The sequence below is a fragment of the Acipenser ruthenus genome, chromosome 18 (genome assembly GCF_902713425.1).
Source record: "Acipenser ruthenus chromosome 18, fAciRut3.2 maternal haplotype, whole genome shotgun sequence".
NCBI lineage: Eukaryota > Metazoa > Chordata > Actinopteri > Acipenseriformes > Acipenseridae > Acipenser > Acipenser ruthenus.
This window is the reverse complement of record NC_081206.1, coordinates 27910799-27933288: the sequence shown is the minus strand read 5'-3', so window position 1 is coordinate 27933288 and position 22490 is coordinate 27910799. Positions and strand designations below refer to the sequence as shown.

The 22490-nt window shown below is 36.6% G+C and overlaps 1 protein-coding gene across 1 annotated transcript; it reads left to right on the top strand.

Annotated features, from left to right (window-relative positions):
- Positions 1 to 1613: 1613 nt before the first annotated feature.
- On the top strand, positions 1614 to 22393 carry LOC117423520 (calmin-like). Its single transcript, XM_058991785.1, has 13 exons — positions 1614 to 1986; positions 13385 to 13446; positions 13985 to 14080; positions 14443 to 14526; positions 14721 to 14813; positions 15620 to 15813; positions 16621 to 16814; positions 17571 to 17653; positions 17998 to 19482; positions 19827 to 20002; positions 20262 to 20334; positions 20688 to 20752; positions 21297 to 22393. Exons 1-13 carry the CDS (start codon positions 1902 to 1904, stop codon positions 21448 to 21450), a joined length of 2844 nt encoding a protein of 947 aa, XP_058847768.1. The 5' UTR covers positions 1614 to 1901; the 3' UTR covers positions 21451 to 22393.
- Positions 22394 to 22490: the final 97 nt, after the last annotated feature.

Below are 22490 nucleotides of genomic sequence, written 5' to 3'. Positions count from 1 at the left end.
CTGGCTATTTAAAATGTAAATTGTTCTGAGTGAATAAAAAACGTATCTATTAAGAAACTAGTGGTATTGTTCTTAACAAAAACATCCTTAGGGATAGGAGGAGCAGATTCAGCCCTCATACCTACAACACCAGTATGCAATTACCTCTTGATCTTAAATGAGGTACCAATGTCATCTGGCATCAAGTCACCAATAGCAGTTTATAAACTGGCATTGACTGGTGTTTAACTGTGCTTGATTGACATGGGGTTTCTTTGTGAACTGAAAGACACAGTAGGCGATGGTTGAACAATAATACCTGTAACATGTGTTATTCATTTTATATTAGCTGTAGAGCAGCAGCTTTACACACAAAAAGGCAAATATCCCAAGCAGCATAGATAACCTGAACCTGCAAAGTAATACATTTTTTAATTATTATTTTATGTTTAACATCACATAACGTAACTGACAGGACCCGTGGAGATAGGAATGTGAATACAGTATGCTGGGCCACATTCACAAAACATTTACCTCAGTGGAAAGGTGACAGTATTATTTTTGCTACAGATTACCAAGAAACAACTAAGGAGGATGCTTTCTACTGCAGATTGTACATTATCATGAAGATAAATGAATAATACTTTATTTGGACAGCAGCCATGAAGAAATATTTGTAGCACTCTTTTACCAGTTGGCCCTTATTTATGTTCTTTGAAAAACATTATATTTATGAAACAAGAAATTACTTGTTTGCATTCACCAGCAGATATTTGTTTTATAAGGGGTGCTAACCAGTTGTCAAACAGACTTTCTTACCATTATGACTGGTTGCCTTTTAAAATATTATTTGGTTCTTAGCAAAAACAGAAGAAAACACTACTAATGATGAAATATATCTTATAACCTTAGTTAGAACTCCTTTAACGCTTCTGCGTGAATTGAACTTCTAGTTAAACACAAATACATAAAACAATTAAAAAATAGTCAAGAAAACATTCATTAAAAAAAAAGATATATGGAAATAAAAATAAAGAAGCTGGTTTTGCAATGCTAATATTTTAACGTCCCCTGGGGCATGAAAGGTATACAAAATGTTAGATGCTCCTTCCTGTCTCAAATTCAAATGTGTTTACGCGTATTCCCTGTTCTGTCTGGATTTTCGGTTCTTAAGGGTTAACTGCATTGAGTTTGTATTATGCATGTTTCTATACACTACAGTGATGTGTGATGCTTTTTTGTGATCTTGTAATTCCACTTAAATCAAGGGCCCTTCAAAGCGAACATTGGGGCACACTATTTTTTTTTTCTGCTGTACACTGTGTATTGGCATAAAATTAATTTAAAGAATAGTGAAAAACTATAATGCCTTTCTAAAACACATAAGCATTTTACTGTTTTAAAAGAAACCGGGAGAGACGGACTTCAATTCTCCCGAGTCAGTTAAAGCTTATTGTTTTGCATGTAAAATGCTGGAAAGCATCCATGTCTGTAATTTTGTTAGTAGAGCTCTGTAGAGCTCAGTCCATTTTCTAAATACAGATCATTGGCTTTAGTGTCCTGGACTCCAGTCCTCGTTACTATAGCTGGAAGGTGGTGGTTGTTATGTGGGCGTGCGGTTCTTTTTCTGTACATACTCCAGGTGTCTTTATCCCCAGCAGCTTTCGCTCTCTGAAGCTGTTGTGGCTGCCAGCGACGTCACATAAAAACTTCACAATCACAATGCGCAGCTCAGACCCATCCTCTCTTCCAGAAAAGCATTGAAGCAACTCATCTAATCACGGATAAAGTATACGACTTTAACAACAATGGCTCTCTAAAGCTGCCTTGTAAAACCCCGAAAGATAAAGCCGCGCACAAAGCTGCTTCTCTTCTGGAGTTTGTCAGTTTTGCACGAGAGCTTCCTGTAAGTTTTAAGTGAAATGGCAGGGCACGAATGGAATGATTGGTTTGAACGAGAGGAACTAATCGGACAGATCAGCGACATCAGAGTACAGAATTTACAAGGTAGGTAAAACCGTAAAAAGTATTATGTGAATGTGTGTGTACGTACAGGGGCTGGATGTATGCGGTATTAAATAAGTTAGATCATGTCGTTGCATTAACCGTGGTGACTTCAACTCTGCAAAATTATATAATAGATGTATGAAGTGTGTTCACCTCACATATTCAGTAACGCATACATTTTAGTTATATTTCTGTTTTTGTTTTGGTCGCAGCATCCAACATTAAAACGTTGTTATACTGATGCAGCCGTGTGACAGGGATTGAATAGTTTACACACGTTGCGTTAGGGTCATGATTGGGCAGCCAGAATTTTGGAAGGGTATTGCTGCACATTCCTCAGTTGAACGAATGACCGCCTCCTTTTGATGCATGGACGTTAGGCTAATGAAGCGCCAATTACAACGGAGTACAACCTGCGTTTAAGGAACTACAGTGGCGTACGTAGAGCGTTACACCGCGGGTCCGTAGAAACTAGCAGTTTTGAGGGTAACAGCCGAAGATCAAAATAGCCACATGTATACTAATTGCTTGATTTAACTAAGGAGGGAAAAAACAAACAAAAAACACACACACACACACAACTTGGCTTCACCAATGGTTAATGTGTCAAACGCAGATTATACGTTTACCTTTAATTATTTAACTTTGTTTTTAACATGATCTGCTTGAACCCATGCTGCCTCAATAGAGACGCAACATGTTACAGGATGTAATAGTACTGTAACATTATTAAAGCCAAATAAGGCTGAGAGCGCCCTAGAGGATTCAAGCTTTCTGATAATGCTAATGCTAATTCTAATGCTAATGGGGGTGGTGTTATCAACATGTGATGATCGGCTTTGTAAAGGTGGGTTTTCCACTTGGGTATTTTTTTGGAAGTTCTTTGATCTAGGGCAGTTAACCTCAGAGCATCTCAGAGCAGTGGTCCAGCCTCCTGCACATTTGCAAATGAAACAGTAAAAGTTTGGTATGAATCCAATAACGAAGTAATATGCTGTAACACCTGTAATATAAAAACAGTAATCATTCAATACATATTGTTACGTACACGGGGGAAGGCAGCAGCAGGGCTGGTAGGTTACGTAATCACACATTGAGACATAAGCGATACGCTCCTTACAAAGGCGCCGGCTTGTTTTGTACAGCGGTATCAGCGCAATGCTTTAGTGCGAGAGGTCCCGGGTTCGCACCCGTCCATCGCCTGTGTGTGGATTGCCTCGCCCTGTGTGATGCGCCTGCCTGTGTTAACTGAGATTGCTACAATATACTCAGTTATTCTATGTAACATGCATAATACCAGACAACCCAGAGATGGTGTGGGTGCAATAACAATGTTAAATGTGCATAAATATTTGATTGCAGACAGCATTGTGAGATACTACAGTTGCATAAGGTCTTCCACATGAGGGGGTGCATATGATAGCCAGCTGGATCAATTTTAAATTAAATACAGAAATCCAACTAATCCTAACATTTCTTTTACAATTAAAAAAAAAAAAAAAGCTTTGAGATCTGGAGATCAAGGACACTGTAGGCATACTAAATGCTTCTAAAACCCAGTATTAAGTATTTTTTTTCCAAGCTATTTCATAATCTCATGCAGTAACCCGATGTGAGTTCAATCTGGCACTTCCACATATGAATGAGAATACCTTTACAGATGTGTATTTAGAATTTTTAAAAGTGTGATAATTCTAGAACTGCAGTCGTAAACAAATCCTGCTTTCTTTCTTCTCTTGCCTGGGATGTTGCATTAGGGGAGAGCATTAGAGTCCCCCTGACCAGCCCTTGAGTGATTTAACGTTTGAAATGGTGTATGTAACTAGAAAGGTTACCTGTGTGTAGCGTAAACCTAACCCCAGGAAGGTTGCTACCTCTTTAGTTTGTAATATAATTAAAACACACCTGGCTTGTGGTTTTCCCTCATTCATACATGGAAATGAAAGACTGAACCCATGACATGATTGGGTTTGAAGTAGGAGATTAGGGAATATGTTAGCTTGAGGTGAATCCTTTAAATTCACAGAGAAATGTAATCGTATAGGATACATAAGCGATTGCATAACCTATAAATACATTTTAACACTATATGTTCTTTGATATTATATTTTCTTAAGACTTTGAAAAAGATTTCAAGTCAAAACTCAAAGAATCTTACTAAGGTTCTTTTAGTATTAATACATATTCTACCAGTGAGTGTTTTATTGCTATTTATTCTGTACAGCTTTATTGCATTACTATCATGTGGATGCTATTTTATACAGTCATAAAATTAATCCTGTTATTGGATAAATAAGTACGTCAAAGCCATTTCACAGAGTATCATTTAAAAATGATATATACTGTAATTCAGTTGTAGAGAATGAAAAAAGGGAACCAATGAGTTAAAATGTAATTAAATATTTTATGCATTGCGTTGCGTACTTCAAGTGATGGTTAAAAGCGCTCAGCTCTTAAATTATGCAGTAAAAATTGTTTGGAGTGATGTGATTTAACCATTTAAAGGATAATATAATTTTCATTAAAAAAAAATCCTGACTTTTTAGTATGCCTTTATTAATGGGTAGTAATGTTCTGTGCAGGCCTTAAGAAAAAAAAAAAACATCTTTTCATTTAAAAAAAGTGGGTTTTCTCTGGCATACGATTTCAGGAATTCCATTCCAGTATGTTCCCACACAAGCTCTTAAAAGCAACAAAGCTCATTGGGATTCAGACTGTGTGCATTGGTGGCTGGTGTAGTTTTATAAATCATGGCTGTTACACAATCAGTATCTGTCAAAACTGAGCTTTATAAACACTTCTGAGTCCCAAAGATTATTAATTTATGTCAGTTCAAATTTCGATAACCCCAAAATATTTTTATATAATAAAAATAGCAGGCTGGTGTTAACAGAATTTTAGAAACAGATGTTATGACTAAGTTGGTGGTTATTATTATCCATTTCCATTAAAGACAATGTTAGATGCTTGACTCTTAATAGTACAGACAAGGAGACTTATGTACCAGGTCAAAAAATAACATAGCAAGAGGATTCAGATGCATAGTATTGGAACTGCATCTAGTATATTCATTGCTTCTCTGCACTATAATCAGACCTGAAAGCTAGGTTATGATGGTTGGGGGTATTTATTGTTATTTAAACTTAACTACAGGCTATAAATGGCCTCAGCCTTCTGTTGCTGGCCTTGTCCAGCTGTCTTGTCAGTCTGACCACTAGCACAGACCTCTGTTTTTCATCACAGAACAGAACTGTTTTGACTGCCTGGCTTAGCAAACTAAACTGAACAAACATGTTTGAATGGGCTATTACTTTTCTCCCACTTGAACTTCTGCCAGTTCCGTATCAGAACAATAAGTAAATCTGGCCTGGTTTTCAAATGAGAACACTGTTTCTTTGATGACCAGTGGAGCTGTCATTTGGGGTGCTTCAAAGACATGCTCCTTCAGACTTTTCCTTCATGTAGGATTCTGACTAAAGGAGGAATCTGCTCAAGCTGCCTGACAGGTCAGGGGACTTGTGTAATTGACACTAGGTGGCCACATGTGATGGATGCTGCCTGACATATTCACCTTGTATTGTGATTGAGTGCGACTGCATGTAGATCTTGCAGTGGTTTCAGGTGGTGCTGGTGTCACCAGAGTACACCAAAACACAATGACATAGCAATTACTCTGTTCTCTTGAGCCTGCTAAAAGAACTCTGACTTGCTATTCAATCAACTGTGTTATGTACACTGTGTAATCTAAAGTGGCAAGTATCTGTCATTTTGTTAACAGACCAACACTGGAAAGTCTACTAAGTCTATATGTTATTATTATTATTATTATTATTATTATTATTATTATTATTATTATTATTATTATTATTTTCAACTCGTACATACACTACTGAAATAAAAATCAGTAGTGTGTTGTGGCAGTCTTCTGCAATGGAACAATTAACTCCTCAAAATACTTTCATATGAAATAAAAAAATAAAAAAAAATTCTGGTTATCAGAAAAAAACCTCCAGTGTTTATCAGGAAATGATTCATTCAGTTACTCACACAAATGTAAACAAATGGGCAGGTTACGCAGAGACTACAACCACTGAATTTCAGACACTCAAGGATATTATGTCTAAAAAAAAAGGTTCTTAGGTGTTGCTTAGCGATATTAAGGGATACTCCTCCTGAGTGCATGAGTGCTTGCTGCTTTCAGCATAGTTTGTGTGTAATGAGCGTGGAGCTGTGTTGCTTTTTATTTCTTTTGCTTATTTCTTTACCCGAGACCATGAGAACATTTTAGGGAAGCCCAACTGCTACCTGAAAACAAATACTAGGCATACATAGATAAACAAGAGAAGAAAAGTGATGATACAGTATGTGACGTGAGACAGTTAATGACGAAGAAACTGATAATGTCAGACATAAAATAAGACTTCTTATAGTTGTATCTTTCCATTTATGAGTATTTAAAGGTATGGATTAATTGGGAAGGATTTATTTGGACTGCGTATTACTCTGCATCTGTGATCATTTAAAAAAACAATTTCAGAGCAAATAGTGGAAGTATGTCTAGGGGCATAGGCATTTCTCACAAGTAAGCAACTGCTAATAGGCTTTAATTAGGTATAGGTATTGCATAGCGGGCTTTAGATTTTACTACCATGCATTCCTTTTTTTACGGTACAAACAATATTGTTATGAAGCTAAAAACAGGATTGTTATTCCCTATCAGTGCAGCTGTGGGTGGAGTCTGGTGTCAGACAGACTGTCAGTCAGTCAGTATTTATCTCGATGTATGTAATGAGGAATGGAATTTTCGATTTAATCGTAGCAGCTCTAGTCTAGAGAGGCTTGTTTGTTAAGGGAAGCTTTGAAAACAAATGCTGTTTACTTTTGGAGGTTGTTAGCAGAGTGAAGGTTAAGTTAGGTCACATAACAACCATGTGTTAGGCTTGATAGCTACAAAAGATTACACAAGATAGATGTTATTAATTCATACGTTTTGATTGCTACGGGTATAAAACTGGCAGGAAGGAGCAGTTACATTATAATTCTGAGTCGCTGATTAGTTTCATACTGGTAACATGATTATATTCCCATTTGAACTTGCTTTTGCACTTAGTTCAAAATAGGGCTCTTAAGCTATTAAAAAGCCATTAGTCTGTGCTGATTCCCAGGGTAAACCAGGCTCCTGCATTTGAAAGCTGATAAGCCCATTCCATGTCTACCCTTATACTGTAAAAGTTAACCATAGTAAAAGCAAAATGTAATTAAACATATTGAAAACATGGTAAAGCATAGGTAACCCGCAGATAGGTATGGTAAAAGCATATTAAAAACTATGGTAAATGCATAGTATCACCATCGGAAAAGAATAAGAAAACTAGAAATGCAAATTTACCATGGTAAAAAAATAACTACCAGTACCATTACAGTACTATGTATCATGTCACTGTACCAGAAATGACACCGAAAATAGAAATAACACAACTAACCTAGTATCCATTTTTTCTAAACATTAGATTCCTTTGTAGTGGTGGGTAATGGATAACATATGAAGAACAGGAATGACCAGATCTGTAAATGCTCCATCCTGTCAGTCTACACAACATGAACAGCCTCAGGCTCTTAATGAAACCTAATGACAGTTCTGTACATTTGTAGCTAAATCCCATTTATAATATCAGTGCCAGACAACAGCAGAAGCTTCTGTATGGTTATACATTGATACTACAAGACTCTAAACCCTTGTTAGTTTGGGCTTTCAAAACACTGTTTATTGCTTATGAGGTTTTTTTGTTGTCAGTTTTTAATGGGGTAGGAAGGAACTAGCAGATGAACAATGTTACAAATGACACATTTTTAAACTTACTACGAATAAAGATTTTTCTTGAGGATTTTTGTTTTTACTGGCCACATTGGGCTTCATAACAACCATTTAGAGAAAAAAAATGCTGCTATAGCACTGGTATTCAAATAACTGGTACAGTTTTGATTTATTGATTAGCGAGCAAAACTAATCCAGATCATGACCACAATGTTCAAGATAACATGTAGGTATTTTATCCCTGTCTGTCTTTATTATCCAACAGCTGTAAGAAATATTTACTTGGATAGAAAAAAAAGGCTTGCGAGAGCCATTCAATGATACAGTGAGGTGAGGACACAGATCTGTTTATCATGGGCCATTTTGTATGGTGGCTTTGTTTCTTTTCACCTGTTGATTGGACCTAAAATGAGAATTTTTTGAGAATTGACTCCATGCTTACTGCAAGTCTACTAGTAGCATCTTATTTGAAACCAGTTTGAGACAGGGTGGCAGAGACAAGGTGCAGTTCCCAAGCTATTGCCATTTGGAGCTTGCAAGAGTGGCACAGCAGAAACAAGGAAGGCATAACATCATATCCATTTTCCTATCATTTTCATAAATGCAAATTGTTATGTATTCCTCAAGCAATGCAATTGAGTTGCATTTGAAGCCGAACACATGAGGCAGTATAGGTTTAACTAATGCCATTTTGCCCTCTCTGAGCAAAAGTTCATCCCTTTTCCCTTTTTAGGTTCCATCTTTTAGTCAACACTTAGACACTTATTAACTTATTGTGGCGTTTTAAGTAGCTATGGGCCATGGGCAGATTTCTGTCATTTAATTATTTACAGGACTGCATATGTCTGTAATTTAAAATGGAGGTATGTTGTTGCAACTGTGGCCCAGTACTGTCCTCATTTCCATATGACTGACCCCAAAATAATACATAAAAGTTCAATTTAATTTGTTCAATTTTTTTTCTGGCTGATACAAATCAAAATCTATAAAATGTTAGGATAATGTTTTAAACTGAAAACACTATTAGAATTTAAACACTAAGCACTTTCTCCTATATTAACACGTACTGTCACTCAAACTGAAACTGTAGAAAAAGGTACAGTATACTGTTTGCATTCTGCTTTACAATTTAGTAAATCACAGACTGGGTAAAGAAACCTGACAGTTTGTAACTCAGTGGTTTCTGTTGGTAAAAAAGGCGATATATTTAATAATGTTATGTATATCTTTTTTTATAATGACCCCTTTGTTGTTAATGCATATGATGAATTGTCCCAATGTAACACATGCTATTTTAATTTTACCTCTAGACAAATGAGCTCAACCTAAATCAAACTCATATTAGATAAACACAGAAATGGACTCATTAAGGAGGTTTTGATGGGATGCCCAAAAAGAGAATAAGATTAAATTATCCTACACTGGCCTGGGGGTATATACAGTTACAGCTGAATGACATTCTTTGTGCTTATTTTTGCTCAGTATAGTTTTAAATAAATGCTTCTGACAGTTGACCCATGACGGCTCTTGAAATCCTGGACATTCGGTTTCAGGTTTGGAGGAGGATTGACAGTTCTGCAAAGGGCTGCAAAACTCCTAGATGCCCACTGCTTGACTTAATGCTTGACAATCACATTCATTAAAAAAACTTGATCAGTCAAACTAAGATCCCATGTGATATTTAATTACATTGATTAATGAAGTCAGACATAAAAACAGGAATAGGAAAGAGGCGAGGGGACTAAAGTCCTTATAACTCATATATATTGCTTTAGAATGTGTTTGCAATTGATGAAAATAGAGGTGTAAAACCATAACAATAGATCACAGTTCACATTTCCATGCTTTATTACTAATTATTAAAAAGAAAATCAAAAGGTAGTGGCAGCCTGGAATCTAGTATATCTGTCTGAAATGCATACATGGCACAGTGGTAACATTGTGTTAAAGAGCCCTGCTGCCAGTCTCTATCCTGAATCCTTTCTCGGAGGAAGCTTTGGTGGGATACATGGACTTTCTTGCATCCCAAGTCTGCAACTGTTAAAAAATACAATGGAAACCATATCAATATAGGCCTTATTTCTTTTCAGGATTGTTGTGCACAATACAATAGACGGGAGAGTATAAAATGCATGATCACAAATGTTTCTTTAATTTGGAGGAGATCAGGCATAAGATGGATAGTGTAATTAGGAGGCAAGCTTCATGCATTTGGACGTTTGGGTATTGTTTTCTATGAAAGCTTGTGAGGCTTATAACTTCTAAATGCTTTGTTGGATTGATCTAAAAATTACCCAGCAGTTCCCCCAAATCGCCCCACAAACACACCCGATGACTATTGATGGATCTGTGAGCATACAGTAATCGTTACAGAGTCCCACTGTTCAGTTCAATATTTTCTCTTGGTATGGTTTGTATGTCCTTTTTATTAAAACAAAAAACAAAACAAAACACAGATTTTGATAATAAATGACTGTTTGGAATGGGCATAGAAATCCCTCACTGTCAACATACTATAATACTATACTGGATGCCAAATTGAACCAGCACCAATTTGTTTGGACATTCACAGTTTGAGGCCTGTGGATTGCTGTTTATGAATGTATAAACAAACCATAAAACAGTTACAATGCAGGTTATCATTCTTACATCTTGTATATTTGAAGCTTTGTAAATGAATAAAAATTGCTCACAAAAAAGGATAATTAAATAATGAATTGATGAATTGTGAAAGTGCGGTGCTTAAATGGAAGGTGTTTCCCAATCAGGAATACTGAGTATCAAAAACAACAGAAAACAACTATGCAGTCATGTTGCTACCTGTGAAAGCAGTACTGTTTAATGATGAACTAATGATAGTGGTCGTGGATAGTGGTATGTTTTATTAAATGAAAAGGATTTCATTTATTTAGTAACAAAAAAAACAGGAAATCCTGTTCTTGCATTATTTTGTTGAAACCTAACACCTTTTGCAGTAAGTTATTTATATACTGTAACAATCCTTGTTTCTATAACAACCAGCTTTCAGCTGGGAGTCGAACTGCACTCCATCTCTGTCTAAACATGTTATTGCACAGAATAAGTGTTGTCAAAAAAACGATGGGAGAGATAGGTTGCTATACTGTAGTAGAGGGTCTGAAAATGCAGGATAAAAAAGGCTGCAAAAGGCTTTACTAAGAGTATAACAGTGTTAGTGTGATGTTTGAGCAGAACACTGTATTGTATTTTTGTGACAGGGCTTCCCTACAAAGTTCAACCTTTAACATGCTAGCCCAGTATGATGTGTGGCTACATGCTGGTAACACACGTTAACACAGGGGCCATCTTTGGGTTCTGTCACAAAATTCTGGATTTGTTTTGTAATTCTATGGCACCTGCTAAAACAAATAGGCATTCCCTTTTCAGCCCTGGTAAAATTCATCTCTAAAAGTAGGTCACAGGCATGTGTTTGTGGAAGAGAAATGAAGAAACGTGTTGCTTTATAGAAGGTAATGTATAATTGACAACACTAGCATTGCTGCAATAAATGGCAAAAGGACTATTTTCCAGCTCAGTTAAACCCCATGGTGTATCTCAGTGGTATGTGTTTGCTCAGGTACAGTACAAACCTTCAGCTACGGTCTGCCACTCTTTGCATTTCAAACAAATTAACCTCACATGATATGCACACAGCCAGACCTGAAATTGTCTGCCTTAGAAAAAAAACACTTGCAGCATTGTACAAACAGGATTACTGAGTAGTTCTAGCTGAAAGACCATGCAAAATTCAGCATGTACTGTTTTTATCATCATGGTTAGTAAGTGATAGTACTTATAAGTATACTGTACAGTATTTAATTGTTAGTGGAGCCATCCTAATGACTATTTACATCATTGAATAACCCTTTTGTCTGTCAAAACTGCATACACCAAATGCTAAACATATCCTATGACGGAAGGAGAACCGTATTGTGAATCGTGAGTGTTTTGTTTGTTTTGTCGTGTCTAATTGTACTTGTTTGTTGTTATTAGACGGTTAACACGATCCGGAGCTGTTGCCAGAGGCCAGCACAGAACACGGACATCACTGCACTTGTATCATGATAAATTGTATTTGCATCACGAGCACTACAGCACTCACATTGGACTGGTGACCATGTTTGTATAGTGTGTGTGTAGTAAAGACCATGTTTATTGTTTCGGGACTGAACCCTGTGGTTTTACTGAGCAATACGCATTTGGATTACAAAAATAAACCATCATTTCACCCGTACCTTTGTTGTTCTCTTGAGCACTGTATCACCTGTACACCTGCGCACTGCAACCACTTTGCCACAGGTCTGTTTTAAGGATCTATTGGTAAACTGGGTTTAAGACAGGTGAAGAACACTTGAGTAGAATAAATGGCCAATTAAAGCACACAGTAAACGTAAAAAATGAATATGTAATATGAGTCATGAATTGCTAATCACAGTAGTTGGGAGGGGTCCTTTCCTGAGTCCTTATTGATGGGGTTTGATTTGTAGTCAGACTACCACTCGGGCTAATGTTTTACTGTGTGTTTGCTTACTAGTCAGTTAAGTCTATTCTTGTTAAATAATTGAAAGGTAGCACAATGGATTTGGGGTACAGTCCATGCTACACTGAAACAAATGCCATATGTATTTGTTTTATGGGCTGTGGAGGTACAAAGGTTCTGGTTTTCTGTCGCTTATTTGTAATGGTATATGTGTTAGGAAGTCCTAAGCTTTTACACAGTGTGTTGGTGCTTATACTGTAGATAATAATCCCTTAATGGTTTGAAGTATACATCTTAGACTCATTTACTTACATATTGTTTAAAATGAGAGATATCTTTTGGAACTGAAAACTTCCAGATCATGTGACTAACTATATACTACATTAACTTTACACTGAATTGATAGTATATCCACTAATCTGATGATACTTTGAGTACCTTCTGGGATTAGAGGGACAAAACAGGTCTAGTTGAGGGTTTCACTTTTTGGCTAGAAAATATTGGCTTATCCTTTGAGCAGGCTCCCAGCTTCACTCCACTGTTGTGATGTAATCACTTACTGCAGTATATAACCAAGGTGAGAGCTGTTTCTATATTATAGATATACTGTAATATTGGTATTGGTTTTTGGTAAAATCTCTCTGTTCTGACCACTGTTGTAACTGATTAAAATCTTCACATTGACTTTAAATGGAAATGACTCACAAGGTGTCTTAATGGTGACTCATCTTTATATTCAATGGTCAGAAGAAAGAGTTGGCTTGGTACATTTTGTATTTGTTTTGTGCCTTGCAGAACAGATCGCACATATAAATTGTCACAGATGGTGCATAAGTATTATCGTTGAAACTGGGGAGAATGGATGTATTTATATGACATCAAGTGGATTATAGCAAGTGCATCAATCACCACGTTTGCTGGATTTCTTATGTAAACGTATTGGGTACTTGGGGGGCTGGTTTTATATTCATGAAAATTGGGAATTGCCATTACATAAGGAGGGAGCAAGAGTAGTTAAATGTACGAACCCTAGAACACCATATATAATTCATTGCAATGCAACTTACATTTGTATTATCTTACAGTTGAAAGAGAAACCGTTCAGAAGAGGACATTTACAAGGTGGATCAATTTGCATTTAGAGAAAGTGAGTACCATCAGGCCCTGTTAAAGTGTGTTCCAAAGGCTATACTTACCTTACCTTTGAAAAAAACATATATATTTTTTTAACCATCTTTTTCTCAGTGTGAGGCCTGTAGAAAATGTACATCACAGGATGTGTTTTGTTTGCAAGGAGATTATTAGCGCTCTTGTCATGTTACACAGCTTGCACTCTCGGTTGCACCTGTGCAAGGCATGTTTTTCTGAAATGCTGTCAAATGTTTAGTCAAAGGAACATTTGTCCTCATATTTCCCCTCATTCAATGTAACAAATTATATATTGATCAGAATTGCGGTAAAAGATGGAGATATTAACTAGGAATAAATACTAATTGATGACTACATGTTTTCTTACCTTTTTTTATAAACACTACTCTGAGTATTACGGTTTACATGGTACATTTAATATATAGTATTCAATATGCACCAGTTTACAATGTATACTTTACCAGTCAAATACTGTATTAGGAAATCATGACATGTATTATAAAATGATAATAAAAAGGGCTTCCTCTTCTCTTTAGTGCAAACCTCCTTTGGAAGTGACAGATTTATTTCAGGACGTCCAGGATGGGAAGATCCTGATGATACTGCTGGAGGAGCTCTCAGGCTGTAAGTTGGTAAGTAGAATTTTGTAATTTTTTTATCAGACATATTTTGATTCCTCTTGGACCATATGGGCTGTCTGGACCTATTGAGGTATTTATATAGTCCTCTATCATGGCTACTACCTGTACTGTATACATTGTTAATGCTATACTTTGCGGTCTGTACATTGTAATGTGTTGAGTTTAATGAATGAACTTTCTTTTAATACTGTAACTTCTGTGACTCATCACCTTGTTAGAACTCATTTAAAAATGATGCGCATTTCCAGCTCGTTATCCTGGTTAAAGAAATACTTTTGAATTTGAACGTAGGAACTGATTTTCAATGCTTTTTTTGGTGCCATTTTCAAATATATGTTGTTGATGTCTTCCAGCTTCATGAATTCAAACCATCGTTGCATCGCATTTTTCGGCTCAACAATATTGCAAAGGTCTTGAAGTTTTTGGAGGAAAGACATGTAAGTACCAATAAGTAAAATTACTCAAATGTATAGTAGAATAGCGCCCATTTTGGTACATTTCTTAATTGTGCCTTGTGGGTCTAGAGATGTAGCAAACTTCTTAAATGTGTTGTGAAGTTGAAAGCCAAAACTATTACAGTATGTTGCAAAATGTATTTGGATATAACATCAATTCCAATTAACCTGTTTAGGTAAAGTTGGTCAGCATCGATGCTGCTGATGTTGCAGATGGCAATTCCTCCATTGTTCTTGGATTGATATGGAACATTATTCTTTTCTTTCAGGTAATGTATATTTTTATGCTTAACTTTGGAAAAATGAATGGCTCATATGAACGGCTATGACGTTATGCATCGCATTAAGACTGATACAGTGTTACATAGCTTTTTTATAAAAGATTAATGCAATTGTTTTATTGCACACAAAGTATATAATGAACAGCTTTCAGTCAGGAAGAACAGCCTCATATGAAGGGTTACTCTGAGCGAAATGAAAGTGATGGATGGTCTCTTCAGCTGGAGGGTGATTTGAATAATAGAACTCTTTGGGACTCCCAGGCTGCTAATCTTGTATGATAAAACACTAGCATAGTAAAAGGGTCCAAATCCAACATGATGGCATTCTGGAACCATGCCACACTCTCATCATAAGCTGCAGTCCGCAGCTGAGATTTGATCTCCTGGTACTATAGTGCAGAGGATTTACATGAAAGCATAGTGCTTAAGCATAGCTCTGATGCCACTAGATAAGGTCACAAATACAGTGGAAGCGTCTACAGTACATACCTTTTCAATTACAAGACTAATCTGCAGCTTCTACACTTTCACGTGATTAGTGATTCCATCTGGCCATGAAAGATCATCCAGCACTTACTGATTCCGTTTCTAGTTAAAAAGGCTGTGTACGTTTGCTTTGGCCCAGTTGCAGAGTTAATCCCCAGCAGACGAAACAAAGCAGCACAGTCAGGAACTAAAACAGAGCCAAGTAAAATCCTTTTTTTCCCCTCCTTCTGCATTATCTGAGGGGAGATTTTAAGGGGGTATTTAGACATTTAACACATTTTTTCCCCTGTTTTATTATTCTTTTCCAGATCAAAGAACTGACAGGAAATATCAAGAATAGAGTTTTGTCTTCCTCAAGCCTCTCCTCTCTGCAGAACAGCACAGATTCAGATACATCACACCCCAGCACACCAACTGAGGAAAGGCTCTTGTCAGTTTCACTGAAGGGTCAAAGGACAGCCATTAAGACACTTCTGCAATGGGTACAGAGACGCACAAGGAAGTAAGAATTGTCTTTTTTACCCTGCTGCCACTACCATTTAACAACAGGACGGTAGTTATGCTTGGAGAGTTAGGGGGTAATCTGTAAAGTTATTTATTGGTGTAAGTTAAACAGCTGGGTGTCTTGTCAGTATTGTTTTGAGACTACAGTATTACAGTCGGCGCAGCTTTTTTCTGGATGCCTCGGGATAAGTAAAAATATCCCAAATAAGCAGCTGTCCCAATTAAACGAGAGGCATTTCACACATTTCTGTTTCTAAATGAAAAGAAAAGGAATGAAATCACATCACACTATGATTAAACGTTAAATACTTGCTGAATCACTGTTTTTATTTCTTCATGAAATGAAAAATAATGAAATCACGTCATATCACAAAGCGAGATGCCTGTGGTATTGACACGCCAACTTCCTTTGCAACAGCAACCTGAGAAACCACAGGAGACTCCAGTTCCTTCAAGAGTTCAGCGTGGTTTACGCAATTTACGCAAGTCACAGTGTAATCACGTAGTGACCTAGTCACTGCACTGTGCTGCGCGAACCTGTCTTGCTCTGAAAACCGATCTCCGTTCATCATTTGAAAATAGTGTATCCCAATTAAATGAAGTGACGTCCCAATTAAACGACATAAATAGCACTGGGAAGAACCGCCTCCCACAGTTGTATCCCATTTAAGCAGAAATCCCAATTATCAGTATCCCCATTAGGCCGTGTCTACTGTATTACTCAGAAACATATTTCAGCCAGGGGCTTTGTTGGATATTTTAAGAGTAAACAGTAAATAAAACAGGAGTTTTTTTTCTTTTAAAGGTATGGAGTGGCTGTTCAAGATTTTGGAAAAAGTTGGAAGAGTGGCCTAGCTTTCCTGGCCATTATTAAAGCAATTGACCCCAGCTTGGTAGACATAAAGAAGGGTCTGGAGAATACTGCTGGGGAAAACCTAGAGGATGCCTTCAGAATTGCATACTATAACCTGGGCATTCCTAGACTTTTAGAACCAGAAGGTAAGAAGCTTAGCTGCTGTTACCATTCTCCACCGACAGGATGCAGTTGTTGTTAGAATTCTACACAGCCCCGCTGAAAGACAATGCAGACATAAACGTCACACAAATGTGTTCTCACCAAGATGACACAGAGTAACCAAACATTTTTTAAATACTGAAATTATTTTAGAGTGCAAAGGCTTTTGTGGTGAGTAATTCTCTTATTGAATATGTTTGGAAAAATACATCCTGTACTACAGCACACTGCAAAAACAATACACTATCGGGGTATATGCTATCAATTCACTTGTGATACCTATTGAATTGCTGTGTTTGCATATTACTGACAAGGTGGCTGTCTTTTTGCTTTAATGCTTTACTCTTTTTGTTTGTTATATTGGCATGTGTTATAATAAAGTAATTTAGAGATAGGAAAACAACCTAATAGTGCTGTAGAATCAACTTGCCTGCATACTTATATTTGATATCACAATGCAATGTTTGCTGGGATGACAGATGAGCAGAATTAGATACAAAAGTCCAATTCATGAACATATTCCAGTAGCCACTGCAAAAAATAATGACATATTTATTATCCACCATTACCACAGTACAATGCTGTCACTGGTACTTCAGACCTGCAGAAACAAAACAAAACAAAATCCTGCAGTTTTAGATTAGATGTAATTTTACACAACGAAACTTCTGTGTAAACAAGCTTTTGTGTTTTGTGACAAAAGTTTTAAGCCACATCTAACAAAACAAATTAATTTACAGATATTACCATTGCTACTCCTGATGAACAGTCCATTATGACTTATGTCTCTCTGTTTCTTGAACATTTTCCTGAGCTTGAGGAGGTAAGTAAACTAATGCTTGTTTTATCTTGCATAATTTGTTCCCACATGTAAATTGTAGACACAGACATTTTCATGTTAAGGGGATATGGGTGTGTAAGGTATGCAAAAAGTGTATCATACAATGAATGAAAATCCCCATGAATAATAAGATAACTAAATATATATATATATATATATATATATATATATATATATATATATATATATATATATATATAGTATTGATTGCCACAGTCTCATTGTGAAGCTTCATCACAGATAAAGCAATGGACACTACTATCTCCCCACACAATCTATCCTTTTTTGTGCTATATTAGTAATAGTTGTTATTTTTTATATTATAGGATGAAGTATCAGACATTATTGAAAAATCTGTTTCTCCAGTTAAGGATAATTCTCCAGTAAATGGGCTTCATCAGAATGGAGATCAACCTTACGTTGTGAGAAATGACTGGGTACAGCCCCCACCAAAGATCTTCATTTCTTCTGTACGAGATAAGCCTGAACAAATGTCACCTCCTGCGTACGAGACTCTAAATGATAGACATAACCAGCCTTGGAACAGTGAAGAAGACTCTTCAGACTCCATCTCAAGTCACACAGAGGCAACTGCTTATCCACAGCTGCCATTAGAACTGAGAGTGGGAGTATCTTGTGTGGTTCAAAGTGCAAATTCTGCCCAACGATCTTTTGTCGGAGGTACACCCGATTCTTTGTATGAGTTTGTAAGTGAAGAATTTGATGGAAAGATCCAGGAAAACGAAAATCGCAGCCAGTTGAATGGTAGTCAGTTGCCAGTTGTTCAGAAAGGGGAGTTGCTCATCAATGGGGAATTAGTAGAAACTGATAAAGATACTGAGGAACCTGGTAGAACCTCTCCATTACAGGGACATGCCAGGGAAGATTACATTTTTGAAGACCTTTTCATAGATGAGAGTACTTTTTCTGAAATATCTGAAGCTAGCTTTAAGGTGAAATCTAAATTACCTTCAGAGGAAGAAGATGCTTACAAATACATTTTGGATCTTCCTGAACAAGAAAATGCCCAGGAGGTGTCCTCAGAACTCTGTGGTGAAGAGGAGAAGGTGGCCACAGTCAAAAAGGCACCTAATACGTCAGAGTCCGCTTTAGAAAAAAGTGAACCACACAATGCTTTAGAAGAGATCTCTACAGTAGAACACAGATCTAATGCACTGACAGTACCATCCAAATGCAACGATGCACCATCAGAAGAGAATCCAGAAGCAATGCAAAAGATTGATTCCATTGCACTTGAAAGTAAGCCTGCTTCTGAAGAGCCTTCTAATAAGGAACTGTGTCCAATTAATGGTAGTCAAGCACAGGGTGTAAGTCAAAGTCCTGTTTCAGTAACACCTTTACATCTTGTCTACTACCCTCACTACAATGTGGCCATTACAGACATCATTGAAGCATTCTCCCCGCCAGTCACTGAAGGTACAGAACATCTCCAGGTTACAAGTTCATCACGGGATGTAGTTTCTAATGTTAAGAGAGATATAAAGCCATGCTCTGAGCTTCAAGGTAACACATTGCAAGCTGTACCTTCTGCTACATTGAATCAAATGAATGGAGGAAATCAGGAATATTTGGAGGATTCCACTAAAGTTGAAGAAAACACAGTGATGTTTAATTATTCTGTTGCTCAGGTTATAACAAAAACTGACCAAGGTGTAGATCAAGAGAGTTCTTTTAATTCTTCATCCGAACATACTCACGAAGAACAAGTTGAGGAGTTAGTGCTTGAAGAGGGTGTGGAGGAGCAAAGTGTACAGCTGAATGCAAAGCCAGAGATAAAGGGGAATCTTGAGGTAATGTTTTAGTAGTCACAGAATGTATTTAGTTTGCATTAGTTGGATGTTATTCCATAACAAATGGACAACTGGTTCCCATGTTACCATCTGAAGTATTGTAGAATCCCCCATTGCTTGCTATTTGATAATGCAATAGTGAAAATCCTACTGTATATAGACGTGCATTGCACTGTGTACAGTATTTCTGAAGTTTCTTGCAATTTGGTATTGCACCTACTGCAGATCAAGTCATAAACAATATTTGTAATGTCTAGCTTCTATATCCACTGCTAATTTTATTGATTATTCAAAGACAGTCTTGTTTTTGATTGGAATTTTACTGTGTGCACATTTACTGTTAGGTTGTAGAGCACCTGGTTGAAGGCATGATGCCAACAGTCAAAGAAACAGATTTGGGTGAAGAATGCAATGATATCAAGGATGGCAGAGAGTCATCTGATAGCAAGAGTGGAATCTCAGTTCTAACAGAAGGACGTGATGATGACTTGGAAAACACAGAGCACACAGAAATCATAAGGTACAGTAAACTGGCATAGGAGACGTGTAGTACAGTATAACATGTCCTGCTTAATTAAAAAGGTTACTCCAAAGTCAGATGCGTTAAAGTGTTACAGAACCCTCTAGTTTTTGACAAGAAACACATTACATCTCTTCCACGGTTCTTTTTTCTTCTTGTTCGCAGGGATGTTATTAGAAAAGTTTAGAAAATAAAATGGAGGGAAAGTGGATGTTATGTTATGTTTGGAAGAAAGGGTAACTATTTTGTTTGTACACAGGAGGAACAATGTACACTCTGAAGACTCAATAACCGAGAGCCACATTTGCCCCAAGTTGTCCCATAGGAAACAGGTATGTAGTTCATATTTAAAGCTAAAAACAAAGCCATGTTTTCATTTCCAGTAGGACCTTTTCAATGTAATTGTATCTTTGCTGTATCTAAACCAACAAAAGTTCAGGAGTGTTTTACCAATTCAAATAACTGGCACAGTATATTATTGCTTTACTTGTATCTATGCCTGTATATGCTGATGTGAGTAGAGATAACCTAAGATTTGCAAATCAGTGTTTGTGTTATGCTTTGTGTATATGCCACATGCACTGTGGGTTCGTTTCTGGATTCAGGAAGCTTGGAGATCCTTGTTTTGAAAACCCAGAGTGGTTATTGAATTGTTATTGATTTTATTTATATTTTGTTTTTCCAGACAACAAGTAACCAGATGAAGGAAAATGGAAGTGAAAATGACCATCTTATCAGTTCTAATATCAGGTAACTTTATGACTATATTATTTTATTGAATGTGTTGTTTTTATGAGCTTTAGATGCTTGTACTGATTTCATAGACTTGCAATGGTTAGGATGAGGAGTTGCCTGTACTTGCTGGACATTGATCCCAGTGTCCTGCCTAGTTTCTCCATGGAAGCTGAATTTCTCCACCAGCAACTACTTGGAAACCTTACATTACTTAAATATCTCATAAAGGTCTACAGTTAGTTCACTTACTCATTTGTTACATTAGATTTAGAATTAGCTGATGTTGGCAGCAACACTCCCCTTATGCTTCAGTCAACCCATCTTTTGTTCAGCATAGCATGCTTATAAACAGGTATACTAAACCAGCCCAATTGGCTCATAAGTTATCACCAATAACTCTTCCATTAGTTGGCCATCCAGATTTTACTGACAGCTCACGAGTTCCTAGTTCAAATTGCTGTGCAGTGTTTTGGTCTTTGTCCTGTTTATAACTTTAAACCAAAACATGTCATCGTCTGTGCGTGTACTTATTATTGAACAATTATTGAATTGTTTGCAGTGGAGAATACCAAGGTCAGGAGAGCTCAGCAGTTAAAGCAGCAAGGAATTCCGAAGACCCCAGTAATGGAACCACTCCAGGGATTTACCTGCTTATATTCCTTTGGATCCTGGTTTACTGTCTTATCATTATTCCACAGTTGAACTATGATTGACTCTTTTTAATGTACTACTGATGTCAGTTGGCGTGGCATAATGTAAACATCTCTTTAGTTGAGATACTCAGTATATTTTCTCAGCAGAACAGGCTACTAAATTAGACAAAGACTGTCCTTACTTTCATTTTCCATATTCTTGCACATGTTTTTAAAATCTGGCTTTAAAACAGGTTTATATAACTCTGGGAGCGGTTTAGGGTTACAGCAGCTTTTTCTTTTTATAAAGAACAAGAATGCTTTGGAAGATTAAAAGTAATCCCTAATTGTTAATTTGGGTTTTCTGATATCATTATGATTTTAGTAGCTGATTCCCGTGACCAGTATATATAAAACAATATAACAATTACACATGAATCGTGCGTTCCCTGCAGTGTGTTCACTGCCATTATAAACAACTGCAGTTTATGAGTTGTAATATCAATCTCAGTTTTCATGTTAAATTGATGTTATGTTTTGACTATTATTTTTGTACTATAAATATGTAGTGAAACATTTTTAAAAGAAGCTGAACTTTGAATTTGAAAGCATCGTTCCACGTGCAAAGTTGCGCTTTGATAGCAGTAAATTGCCAAAGATATTAAGGCTGGGCCTTTGCTTTTTCTTAAAACTATTTATGATGAATTCACTTTATTCTACTCAGCTTCATGATTTTAGCCACTCCTGGAGTATATTATTAATGTTGAAGTTCAGAAAGACATTCATACAAGTTTAAATGTTTGCTATCATATTCTTACATACCCAAAGCTTTGAAAAACAAATAATACAAGCAAAATAAAACTCTTTGTTATATTGTAATATTGTATATTTCAATAAGGATGTCTGTTTTAAATGTATTAGTGGATTATGTCATATGCTTAATGGAATGGTTGAACAGCGCAAGCAATGTATAAGTTTGTAATGTAGTAAATACAGGTACTTTGTCGATCATTACTTTGCAGATCATGAAGGTTTAAGGCTTGCTGATTTTTTTTATTTTTTTTTATTTACCGGCAGGCATTTTTTTAAATTATTATTATTTTATTTATTATTTTATACCA

What these genes read in the sequence shown, in the direction of transcription:
- LOC117423520 (XM_058991785.1), top strand. Translation starts at nt 1,902, where the DNA reads ATGGCAGGGCACGAATGGAATGATTGGTTTGAACGAGAGGAACTAATC. An exon ending in TAGACTTTTAGAACCAGAAG is followed by an intron (nt 16,815 to 17,570) that starts GTAAGAAGCTTA and finishes ATTAATTTACAG; the next exon opens with ATATTACCATTGCTACTCCT. An exon ending in CTTATCAGTTCTAATATCAG is followed by an intron (nt 20,753 to 21,296) that starts GTAACTTTATGA and finishes AATTGTTTGCAG; the next exon opens with TGGAGAATACCAAGGTCAGG.